At 37.7% G+C, this 13,055-nt stretch overlaps 1 protein-coding gene across 1 annotated transcript in view; it reads left to right on the top strand.

Annotated features, from left to right (window-relative positions):
• DNER (delta/notch like EGF repeat containing) overlaps positions 1–11,091 on the top strand; it is a 113,045-nt gene extending 101,954 nt beyond the window's left edge. Inside the window, exons 12-13 of the mRNA XM_058843990.1 lie at positions 4,544–4,790; positions 9,997–11,091. Of these exons, the coding sequence (XP_058699973.1) occupies positions 4,544–4,790; positions 9,997–10,108 (359 nt within the window). The 3' untranslated portion in view covers positions 10,109–11,091. The remainder of the gene's footprint in view (positions 1–4,543; positions 4,791–9,996) is intronic.
• Positions 11,092–13,055: the final 1,964 nt, after the last annotated feature.

The raw sequence follows: 13,055 nt of genomic DNA, 5'->3' as shown, positions 1-13,055 counted from the left end.
CAGCTGTGGAAGAGTTAAAATGGAAATTAGGCTTCATTAGTTCTGCTGTTCATAGACCTGCTTTATATTTCCCTGATGTTTTGTTCTTGAGCTAGAGATATTGTCTTTGCTGGAGAATTCAGCTGTGTATCTTAACTGCTTGAATGCTCGGGTCCTGTGGTCATAGATCCCTTCAACTCATTATAGAGATACACAGGTTTGTTAGCACAGTTAAGGTTGCAGGGTTAGGTGGTAGATTAACAAATCAAACACAAAGGACAGATTAAAAAACGTTTTCTATATCTCATTTACACAAGGAGCATGTGAGCCTTCTATTTTTTACTCTCTTTTACTTAAACATATTGACTGCTTTTTTCAAATTGATTCTATTCTTGATGTTCTTGATGTTAGTCCTTACTTCAGCCCAGTACATTCAGTTTCAGAGCTTTCTGGTGTAAGCAAAGACTGCAGAAGACCATTGCCAGCTAGCCCAGAGATGGTGACAGCCCTGCCTGTTTTGTTGTCTCTGTGAATGGTTCACACGCTTCCCTGGGTGGTGCAGAGCCAGCAGACATCGGGAGCACAACACTGTGTTCTGTCTGTGTGCCGTATTGCTGATTCTAAAATATGCTCAGATGAGCTTTTCCTGAACAGGCTGGTGTTGGTGACACCTGCAACATGCATGTCCAAGTTGATCAGCAAGGCAGTATAATTCTGCCTGCCTTCGCTATTAAGTAGTTGGCTGACAGACAGATGGGTTTAGTTCGTGGAGAAAGCAACAGTCATCCTGGAAATGCATTTCCTGGAGTCTCTTGATGAAGTAACAATTACATTTCTGCTATGTTCTGGAATGCCAAAGGAATACAAAGGCTTGCATGCTTTCTGAGCCTGCTGATGTGCTACAGAAATTCAGTGGTGCATGTTCTGGAGTGCTCTGGCTGTCATGCTCTAGTCATTCAGAGTTGGCTATTTGCACCACAGATACCAGTGAAGTGCATGTAAACATATGGGAAAAGCAGAGAAGCAGAAGAGAAGGTGGAAGGAGCCTCTCCCACTGTCCAACTACTCAATTATTTCTTCTTTCCCCTGTTAGAGGGGATGCAAGTTCTTTTATCTTGTGACTGCTATCACAGAAAGAAGGGAATAACCTGAATGTTATCTGGCATTAGTAACAGTGTGATGCTGATTCTCAACCAGAAATATCCAACCTTGCCTTGTTCATGGCAATTGTTTTCAACTGAAGAGGTTGAAATTACTGAGTTTTTTTGTCCAACACATGACTGTAGCTAATGGAGTGCATGTATAAAATAAATACTATAATAGAGGAGATATAAAAAATACAGTGTAAAAAATTCTGGTTTGGATTGCTCTTGAATGAAAACAGGAAAATAATATCTTCTGATAAGATAATATCAAAAAGATACATTCTGAAGAACAAATATGTTTAAAATTTGAGGGTTCCCAGTCTTTTTTTCAATAAGCTTCATTTCAGCAAATGTCCGATGTTCCCTTGCTATTAAAGTCACTTTGCCACAGCATCAAAGTAAAAGCGTGTGTTGTTATGGGACAGATAACAGATAATTCTACCTCAAAACAGACAACCATGGACATGCAGCATCTCTAAACAGTGCAGTGTCTTATGTGAAAAGCTGGAGAAGCTTTCCTAAAGAACTCGGATTTTAACATGTATGTAATGGATTATGCAAACAAAGAGGGATTGAGTTTTGAAGAAATCACTTTGCAGAAAGAATTTAAAAGTATTTTGAGCTGCAGGTTTTTCTTCTACATGTCTGTGTAGCCATGTGAAGATCTTTGTACTCACTGTATTTCCCTGAGCTGTGGATCAACAAGCTGATGGGAACTTAATTCTAATCATATCTAGAAAGGCCATATCCAGCTCTTTTATAAGCAGGTGCAGCACTTCTGAACTCACTGGAGTTGAGGCAATGGTGCAGTGGGTTTCTTTGAGCTCTGAAGTTCGAATCTGTTAGTAAATGTGCTTCCATTCATCTTTCCAGTTCCCTTTGCCATATTTATTCTTCCAGCAGTTTTTACATAATGGTTAATAATGTAATGGAAATTAAATTTAAACACTGCACACTGAGTTTGTGTTGGACCATGCCTCTGAATGCTAGAAAAAGACACAAAGCCAGGCTTGTCAAGAAACTGCTGTTTGGGTGTCATTTGACTAAATAGATCACATTTTATCCTTTGTGATTTTCTGTTACTGGCCATGAAGGAGACTATTGGTTCTTACTCTTTTTTATAGAACCACCCTATTTATAGTTCCCCACTTTTCACCAGCTGGTTTAGCTGTTTGAAGTGACTACCTTAACAGGATTTCAGGGTTATCTTCTTGTCAGACTGTTCTTTTTAATTTCCAAGTGCTGTATATACAACAAACTAGACAAGATGTACGTTGCCTGGGTGAATTGTGATATTTTTTAATATCATCCTATGGTCCTTACCAGTATTAGCAATTCCAATTAAATAGGATTAGATTGGTCTTAATTATAAAGAGGATATTCTTCCTTTCAAAATGAAATGCATTTGCCTAAAAAGTTAATGGAGCATTCACTGTAAAAATGCTTACAAATGTCTCATATGAATTCTCTAATGCCTGCTGGTTATTTGTTAAATATCATTACCTTCGCCACTTTTATAATTATTAATGTAGTTACTGAGGTGTGCCAAACCGTGTGGTTACTTAAAAACTAACATTATGAAGAATTTCTAGTACAGACCATAGTGTGCATTGCAATCTTATTCTTAATTAATTTCATGAACATTAATACGACAACTAAAAATACTGTGATTTTGAACTGTCATGTGCTATTTCTAATCTCTGGAGTATAAACTGTTAATCTTTATATTTTGATACAATGAGGAAAAAGGGAAGAAATTTTTCTCATCTTTGTCATCCAGAGATGGGAGACATGGAATCTAAATCAGAAGTGTCTTGCCATATATCTGCACACATTAGATCTGAATTCAGACCAGCCTGACAGCCTGACAGAAACCACTGTGTGTGACAAATGTGCTGCAGCTCAGAAATAGAAGCCTATCCCAAATTTCACAGATCACAGCTGTATTCCCTCCCTCATATCCTGACTGGGCAAAGTGCAGTAACAGCACTTTAGAAACGTTTATTAAAACGTTAATGATTTGGGCTGATCAAAACTTTACTGACCTCTGAAGAGGATAAGAGTAACAAACAGCTAGTCCTTAAACTCAGCTCACGTTTGTGGACTAAGTCTGAGCACCCCCAGGGATGGAGGTGCTCCAGGACAACCTTCACTATTGTGACAAAGAGCAGCCATTTCTCCAAACTCTGCCCGGCTGAATCCCACATGTTACAGCTTTGGGCGTTCTCACTACCTCCCTCTAAAACAGATTTCTTTTTTTTCCTGTCCTTGTACATTCCCTGTATTTCTACCACAGATCAAGATTTTATCCACAGATGCCACTAAACTGAATCAACTCAGGTGCTTGAATTATCTGCCATCATCAGCATCCTTGAGAAGTGGCTTCTGAGAATATCTTAACCTCCCAAAGCATATGCTTGGAAGCCTTGTTCCCAGACTGTTTGTGATTGAGTAAAGGGAGTTTCTAAATCAGTGCAAAGCAGAAGTACATTTGAAAAAGGAACAGGCACCTACTAGAAATAACTTTTGCAGAGTGCTACATTTCTGTAGTCAGGATGATTCAAGTCTGTTCCTGTTTTGAAATAATATGAGACCATAGGCTTAAAAGACTGCCAAAAATGAACCCTGAAGGGAAGTACAGGTTAATTAGAAATATCCTGACCCATGCTGGAGAGAAACAGATCTGAGGACATAGGCAATTGATAGAAAAACTGTTCAGCCTAGATATAGTTTTGGGATCAAGAATATTTATATAGAAGATCTGGAATACATAAATACAAGAAGCTTCTTCCAGATTGGCTTTACTTTAAGGTCTGCTTTGAGAATCTCAGGAAAATTATGCTTGGGAAAAGACTCCAGGTGGCTCTCTGCTGTAGGACCTTAGAGGTGTCTGTCCTTTTTGTCCTTCAAATGCTGAAGTCTCTGCAGTCTGGTGGAGATAGGCATAAGAAATTCTGTGTTTCAAATTAAAAACCAAGTGTGTTTAGTACATGTTAAATAACACGTTTTAGTGGAAGGCTTCACTATTAGAAAAAAACTGCACAGAGGACTGACTGGTTGGTTCCTAGAAGCTTTTGCATAAAACCTGCCTGCCTTTAGATGGCCTGTAGTATAAAATAACATTAATTTGATGATTTTCTGTTACTTGGGTTGTACAGGAGATCAAACTAGATAGGTGTTCCTATATGACCTTAAAAATCAACAGAAAAAAGTGAGTGAAGGTTTAATATAGTGTTATTCAAATTTGTCGCATTTTAGGCCTGGTGGGGCATTGGTAACAAAGCCTGGGAAAGTTCAAATTAACTATTTCCATAGCTTCAAAAGTCAGAAATATTGAGAATGAATATCATAAAGTAGTTCTATTTGGCAGGATGGCTATAAATTATGAATTGATGATAAACTTTTATTTCTTTTGGCAGATCTGCAGTGGAAGTCTGGGCATATGGCAGAGAGTCTAACAAATATGCCTCGTCACTCCCTCTACATCATCATCGGGGCCCTGTGCGTGGCCTTTGTCCTGATGCTGATCATCCTGATCGTGGGCATCTGCCGCATCAGCCGCATCGAGTACCAGGGCTCTTCCAGGCCAGCCTACGAAGAATTTTACAACTGTAGGAGCATTGACAGTGAATTCAGTAGTGCAATCGCTTCCATCCGACATGCCAGGTTTGTGCTGGGCTGGGGATGTCCTAGGAACCTGTTCTGATGCGTCATTTCAGTTCATGCGTGGTGCACCAAAGTGCTGTTGGCAGAGCGAATGGGCTGCTCTGCTGGGAAACACCAGCACTGCTCACTCTTCTCATCTGAAGTGTGACAATACAGCAAAACTCCTTGAAAACAGCGTTATTTTGACTTTATTTGGTGCAACTGGTGAAGTGGTACAGATGCAGAGTTCTTAGCCTGTCAGATCTTTTGTTAGGGATGTAAAGATTCTTTAACTGCTACACACAATTAATACGATCAGATAGAAAAGGCACATTGATTTTTGTGACTAATTTACCAGATTATTCAGTGAGAATCTCTTCACATCACTCATTTTTATGCTCCTATTTGCCTTTCTTACTTGCTTTCCCAGAGACAGTAATTTTTTTTACTTTAAATTTAATGGAGCACTTGCAAGGCAGGGCATTGAAAGTCAGAATAATAGAAAATTAGAAGTGGAAGGGATTTGAGAGCTCAGGTGTAAGCCATGGCACTAATATGGTATTTAATATACCTAGCTCCTTGCCAACAATTGTGTTTAAAATCTTCCAAAGGAGTTGAGTAGATTTAGAAACGGCTTTCCTAAAATCTAACCTGGATTTTCTTTGCTATTAACCTGGCTGTTTCTTTCTTACTGCTCTTCAGACTGTCATAAAGGATAATTTATCACTGATCATATCATTTGTATATCAGGGTCTGAGCCCTCCCCTCCTTCTCTTTTATGATAAAAGCAAAAAAAGAAAAACAGCTTTTTTCTTTTCTAGGTTTAACTGACCCATTTCTTCAGTATCTCCTCCCAGATAATGTCAGCTCCTTTATTGTTTTCCTGGGACACACTCCAGGTTGTCTTTCTCTTTTTTTTTTTTTTGTTGAAGTGGGGGTCCCTAAAGCTGGAAGTAGTCCTCTCTCTGAAGATTTATGTGCACCAGATAAACTGAGGAATCACCTCCTGCATCTTATTTATGGCATTCCTGTTCACACATCTGAAAAATAAACTTGCTTGGTTTTTTTCTTTATTTTTTTTTTCTTTCTAGTGACAAATGACATACTTTTGTGACCTGTTAGACCTTTTCCTCATCCCAAAATCCTCTGTGTCATTTTGCTTCCTAGCCAGTATGGTTTCTTCTGTGTTTGACATCTCTCTTAATAGGGTAGAACTTTCATTTTTGGTGTTTCTTTTTCCCATTTCTTCAATTTGTCAAGATCGCTTCAAATTCCAACAGAGTATTCATGTGTGTTACCATTAAAATGCTCTTAAAACAACGGAGGGAGACATGTTCCTGTGCACTGACATGGAGAAATGTGTGCATATTGGTTGGTGATTGCTGGTAATTAACTTTCTGAATGTTCCAGTTCTGTTTCAGTGAGGATGAAATTGTACTACTGCTGAAGTCATCAAAATTATCTGCAGTGGGTGAGGCGTTCCCCCAGGCTCAGTTAATCACATCACAGCTGTGGGTAGTAGCTCTTCAAAGTGTTCCAACTTCAAAAAATTGTTAGACTGGGATGGATTAATGATGATTTTTCAAATCCATATTATGTAGTTAGAAATTACAGCATTGTCCATTGAGGATTTCCCTATCTTGGAAAAGGTATTTCTACTTAATGCAAGTGAAAATGTTTTAATTACAAATAATTTTCAGTGCCTCCAAGAATCCTTTTAAAAATCAAAAATAGAGCTGCCAAGTCAAGTAATTCATACAGGTTTATTGTGGAGATTTTTGTGTATATTTTGGATTCAGAAAGATACAAACCACTGTTTTGGTCATTTCAATGCAGGAAAAGCAGCAAAACTTTTATAGTTATTTTTGCATAAATTCTTAAACCTACATATATAAAGGTCTGAATTTTCAGAATTGCTGAATCTAAGAAATCTACTTTCAAATAACAAAAAGTTCAGCATTTTCTGAAAATAATTCCCTTTCACAGTTAGATACCAAAACTTGATAGTAATTTTGGAAAATGGAGGTCAAGGGAAAAGTTAGAATATTATTTTCTTTAAAGGGACTCTAGTGAAGTCAGCAGGTGTCTGGGGGGGTGGATACTTGTTGCATACTCAGTAAATTATTTTAAAATTACTTGTTCATCACCACTTGTTTTTCGGCATTTTTTTTCCTAGATGATTTTGTTATAATTTGATCCTTACTAATCAAGGTACTTGCTGTAAGACAAAACCAATGTGCTCAAGGACCATTACTAATAAATGTCTGCTTCTAGTGAACGTTCCTAGGATTAGCAGATCAGAGCTAGGTAGTTTTCCGAGCAGATGAAGCACAGTTGTCTTTAGCATTCATAGTGCAGACAGTAAAGAAATATTCCTTTTATGTTAAAATTTATACATTTTAAAGCTGGAAGAGAACGGTGTAATGAAATAGTTGACCACTGGCTATGGCAGCCATAAGGTGTCATTGAAATGGAGCCAAGATCTGTTATTGAAACAGAATTTTTCACTTTAGAAAAGCATTCACACTGAGTTCATGAATTATCTGGTGACAGACTATGCTGCAGTTAGTTCTGTGTGTGCCCAGATATCAGTAGCCTTCATGCACCACTTACAGTGTAGTTTATTTAATTTTTATTTTCACATGCTGATCTATCCTGTCTCTGTGGCAGTTGAAGAGTCTGGTTTATCAGACTCTGATTAAGTTCTCCAGTCACAGCTGGGTCAGCTTCTCTCTGCTGCATGTTCTTCCCATTCCTGTGGAGTTGCCTGTGTCAGACTGTGGTGTCCTAAATTTCCGGATCGGATGAGCATCAGCACACGCTCATTTCTTACCATTTCCTTTCACAGAGCTCTGTCAGCTGTCTTTTTGTAGAAGTGTGATCACGTGCACGTGTACTCTGGTCTCCACATTACCTGCCAATTGCTTAATATACATCCCCTGCCAGGGTAAATTTTCTGGGAACTCTAGGATTATAGCTCAATTATTCTAAGCAAGGCACAATACCACTTGCACACCTGACCTTTTCTCTGAATAATTCAAAGAAAATAAATTTCCTCATTCTCATCCTGTGGAAGCCAAAAGAATCCCTTCCTCCTCTCAATATGTTTTATCTTTTTTCTTAACTTCTGGTCTCTTTCTTCTCTTATTCAAATTTTATTTGTGGACTCCTTTTTCCAGTTGCTGATTTTGAGCAGAGTAGCAGCATGTGGTTTCTTTATTCTGAGTAAACTCTGAACTTCTGCCTGTCCCACAGAAGTCAGAAGATACCATTTCCTCAGGGTTCAGCTGTCCAGTGTTCTCAAAAATCTACTTAAGTGGATTGTTGAGGTTAATAACCCTCTATAGTTAGCCATCTCTTGAAATGTTATTCTAAGGAAGTGGAGGAGCAGGACCATTCCAGATGTGAAGATGATTTGCAGTGTCTGTCACACACACACACATGGAGCTGCCTTTGCCAAGAATTGCTACAATGAATATGTACTGTCCTCAGAATTGTCACGGAACCCTCAGTTTCTCTAAAGCTACACAGGTCTCTCTTGTTCAGTGCTTCATTGCAAAATATATTTTCTGATTGTTATTTCATGTACTTTGTGATTATGTTAGTGATGTGTATTACTGTTATACACTGGTAAGCATGTCTGATGTACACATTGGAACATCACCTTTATCACCTGTGAATGGACATCCCAAAGCTAATGTTGAGCCTGAAGAACTTCCCCAGTGCTACTGCTACACTGTTTACCAACCCAAGCACATGATTGTTCACAGTATGGCATTGAAGCTAATGGAAAAATGATTATCCATCATGTCCCTCTAGTCTTTTTCCATACTCAGTACTTCCCAGGATCAAGATTTCCCCACACAGTGTATACTCTTTGTTAGATGAATAATCTTGTGCTTGGTTGTCCTGGAAAAAAAATCTTTATTCACTTGTTTGTATGTGCTTTTGTTATAAGCAGGTAGTTAATTGATCCAGCACACTCTGTAGCAGAAACTTGCATCTTTTCACTATTGATTAGCCCTTGAATCATTGCCTCTTGCAGATTGTATTGATAATTGCTTTGTGTGTTCCTTTATGTCATCAATCAGATAGCATAGCACTGCTGTGCAGTCCTAGCAGACACACACCCATTGAACAGAGCTTCCATTTAACACTTCTGTCTTTAACATAAACCTCTGAGGTTGCTGATAACTCTGTTTGCTGCTTTGGGCAGTGACTGACTTCTGAACCACCGGATCAAAGCAATGTGATTGAGCAGCTCCATGGCTCAACCAAACCATAAACAACTTGCACATGTGCTGTGCTCTTTTCTCAGCCTTTTCTAATTAGGGGCACCTGTCAACCCTGACCTAAACGAGAAAACAGATTTTGTCCTGCTTCACTGTGTGCAAGAAGTCATGTACTGTCAAAAAGGGCAGGTATAGTTTGACTGAAATCTCTGGAGAATGTTCACCGTCATTTGTACCTCTGCAAAGCTCTATTTCCTTTAAACCCTTGAGAGTGTTGATGAAAAAGGGTGATTCAGAATTCAGTGCTGCCTCTGATTTAGTAAGATGCCATAACTTGATTCCCTCATTCAGTTCTAGAAACTTTATTTCATTTGTAGAAAATCAGGTTTATCCATCATGATGGGGATGAGCAAACGCTGTCTGTATTTATTAAAATAACCTATAGAAGGGAGACATTCATGCAAGGGGGTCAATCTAGTGTAGCTTCATGGACAGCTGAAGTACTTTTAAAAATTAATTTTTCACCATATATATTCTAATGCTTTCAGCCATTTCAGTTTTGTCTGCAATTCTAAATCCTTGAAAACAGGTAAGAATGAAATTGGGAATAATGAACCTGCATAAAAGTCCTGGAAGAAAATCAAGTTAATTTGGTTTGGGCTAAATATATTCCTCAGAATCTGGATTTCAGTCTCCAGTGTGTACAATATAAATGAATATAGGCTTAATATAGTACATAAGTGCATAAAAATCAATGTGGATGACTACATTACTAATTCTGTTTCTGTGTTTTCTGTACTTTTTTCTTTGCATCAGGTCCATAAGAAAAAATACTTGACCATTTTTTGCCTCATTTTCCTGTAATTTCTTTTGTTTTATAGAGTTTATCTAAACTCTCTGAATTTGTTTATAATCACAGGCCATAAATCACTGCATTGTTACTTTGAACTCATTCACATTTCTGTTTGTAACCAAAAGGTTTTTTTTATTTCCAGGTTTGGCAAGAAATCCCGACCTGCAATGTATGATGCAACCCCCATTGCTTATGAAGATTACAGCCCAGATGACAAACCTTTGGTTACACTGATTAAGACAAAAGATTTGTAATCTAGTGTATCTTTTTTGGATTATTTTTCAAAAGGATGGGCTACTAACCTAATTTAAATATTTTTAAGAAGAAAGCATAAGTAATTTAAACCATTAGATGCTTCAGAATTTTCTGTAGAATATTTAAGAACCAATTTTCTGCAGCTTTTAGTTTGGAAAAATATTTTAAAACAGAATTTGTGAAATTCATGATTTACATTTTAATGTACCTTGAGCTCTATAAACTATAAGCTTATGATAGTGTGTGCTTTTTTCTTGGTAGACACTATTACTAAACCCAGATGAGTTTCTTGTGGTTGTTACAGAACAGAAAACAATAATTAATGAGGAGTTCTTTATGAAATGTCAGTGCCAGCTTTCTCAGTAGAGGTAGGAAAAATGTGAAGCATAATATGATATATAATATATCCATTAATTAAAAAAGTCTAAAATGTTTGTGTTGTGAAAAAGAAACTAGTAAAAATTATTATTCCTAATCTGAATGAATTAGCTTTTGCCTTATTCCATGCATGGATAGATAACCTATTCCTCCATTATTTCCTGAAAGTTGCTAAAACATACTCTTGAGTTGATGTTTGACATTTTTGTAATAGTTATTCAGGCTAGGCCTTGTACAATAATTAAAGTGCCTCTTGAGGCAAAGTATAAGGGCATGATCCTTTAAACATTGAAATCAATGAGAGAACTTCCATTGACTTCACTGCATATGGGATTGGATCCTACAATTGGACTGAATCTATATTTTTCTTTAAAGGTTAAAGTTTTTTATATTGTGAGTAAACTAAGCATATGGTTTGAGCTGTTTGTTTCCTAAAGGTTGTTGATGTACAGTATTGTTTCATGAAATATTGTGTATTTCTCATAGTGCTTCTTATTTAGGATCAGTATGGGGTTTTTGTGGCTGTATTTGATCGCTTATGGGCGTCTTAAATTCTTGCTTATTTCAGAAAATACTGAATAAAAGTTAACCAGTGAAGATTGCAGCTGTTTCTTTGTTTTTCTTCATTTCAAACTGAAGTGTTGTCTATAAATTTGAAAGGACATGAGTATATGATGCTCTATAAATAATGCCAAAAGATGATATTTCAGCTGTTAATCTGAAAAGGGAAAAATGGTTTGTATTATCAAGGTAATCTCTCACAAGTAAGATAAATGCAGCTCCAGAGTAAAGGCACAGTCCTGGATGGTGGATGTGCAGGTTAGTAACACCATTCTGTGTCTGAATTACAGAAATGCCAAATGCTCCTCAGAAATCCAGAGTACCTTTCCAGATACATCCTGTATCTGCTGCCATGGGCTTTCAACGATGATGATCCAAGACAATTATTATTAAAAAGAGGACTGAGGAGCTCAGACCCAAGTTTAAACTAGATTCATTCTTCAGGTATGGTTAACTATGACAAAGGCTGTAAATTTGCATCTGGGTGGCTGTCAGATGTTGTTTTTTATTGGTACAGTTTTTTGCTCTACCAATATATTGAAACTTTTGTTTTACTGTGATTTCTAGGAGTGTTTTGAGAACCCTTAAGAGAGAAAAATCGTGAGCAAGCCATACCCTGTAGAATTTTTGGTAACTTGAGCAGAAAAGAGGCTCTGTTGTTGTAATTGATTGGTTAATCAAAGGAAGGGAAATGCTCATTCTTCAGAATTTTTGGTCTTTTCAGTCAGCAAAATATTGAAAATCTATATAAAGTAGGGAAGCAAGCAACTCTGTTGTTCTAGGGAGCATACATATTCATGGTCCATATTTTACAAGAGAGATGTTGCAATGAGCAGCAGCCTTTCTGCATACAAATCACACCTTGGTAGCGATTCTTGGCCAACCTATATTTCTCTCAATTGACTGACTTGAACCATAAGTAATTTGTGAGGAGCTATTTTCCTGTCAGCTTGAAGCTTCTAGCTTCTGTAAATCATCCTGTGCATCCTGTGAATTGTATTCTGAAAATTACTTTGTCTTCTTCCAATTTATTTTATTGAACTCTGATGGCATGTTATGCATGCACTTGTGAGATATTTGTGAGGCACTGCACTGCCTGCCAGGTTGAGCTGCCCTAAGACCTGGAGGGAACAAACCCATCTTGTGTGTGTATCCCAACTCTGAATCTGCAAGAACAAGTTGGTTACTGTCTTCATACACCAGATTGTGTCCTGAGGACATACATGAATGTGGACAAGGGACACTGGTTATTTCATATCCTTTCCCCAGCCATATGAGGTCTGTTCTGTCCAGGGAGAAAATACAGACATATAGTAAATACCACTTTCTGTTAGTATAGTACACATTTTTGGGTGGATGTGTTGGGGTTTTTTTTGTTTGGCTTTTTTTGTTTTTGTTTGTTTGTTTGTTGGGTTTTTTTTTTGTTGTTTTGTTTTTTTGTCTGTAAACCATCCAGTTGAAGAAAGGGCTGATTGTATGTAGTCTTCCCCCAGCAATGGGCTAACAGACTGGAGCTTCTCCTGGATAAGATGGGAGACCAGTCTCTGGGCTTGTCATTAACCTCTAATACTTGTGCCATCTCCAAGCTTGGTTATTTTTTTATCGTCTTTCATCTGGAAACAGGAAAACATCCTTGAGTGTTTTTCCCCCGGAAGCATGCACATGTATTCTTACTTGTTTCTTGGGGTGATGTGACACTTGCCTTTAGAGCTAAGAGTTGTGATACACGTGCTAACAGGAAAATGTCATCATTTACAAGGATTCTGGATAGTCAGTCCAAAATGATGGAAGACAGTGACCCTATCCATGTGGTTGGGCTAATTGCAGTATGGCATAGATACAAGGCCTGAGGAAACAGTTGAGTACAACAGCTAGAAAACACATGTTAGCTAAAATCATACAAATTATCCCCATTAAAACCTGCAGGTGTAAACCTATCTTTAGCTGAGAAAAATTAGACCACTGCCACACCTTCATCCTCTCTTTGTGTCTTGTCCTGGGAGGTGC

The sequence above is a fragment of the Poecile atricapillus genome, chromosome 8 (genome assembly GCF_030490865.1).
Source record: "Poecile atricapillus isolate bPoeAtr1 chromosome 8, bPoeAtr1.hap1, whole genome shotgun sequence".
NCBI classification, from domain to species: Eukaryota; Metazoa; Chordata; class Aves; order Passeriformes; family Paridae; genus Poecile; species Poecile atricapillus.
This window is presented reverse-complemented; position numbering and strand designations above follow the sequence as displayed.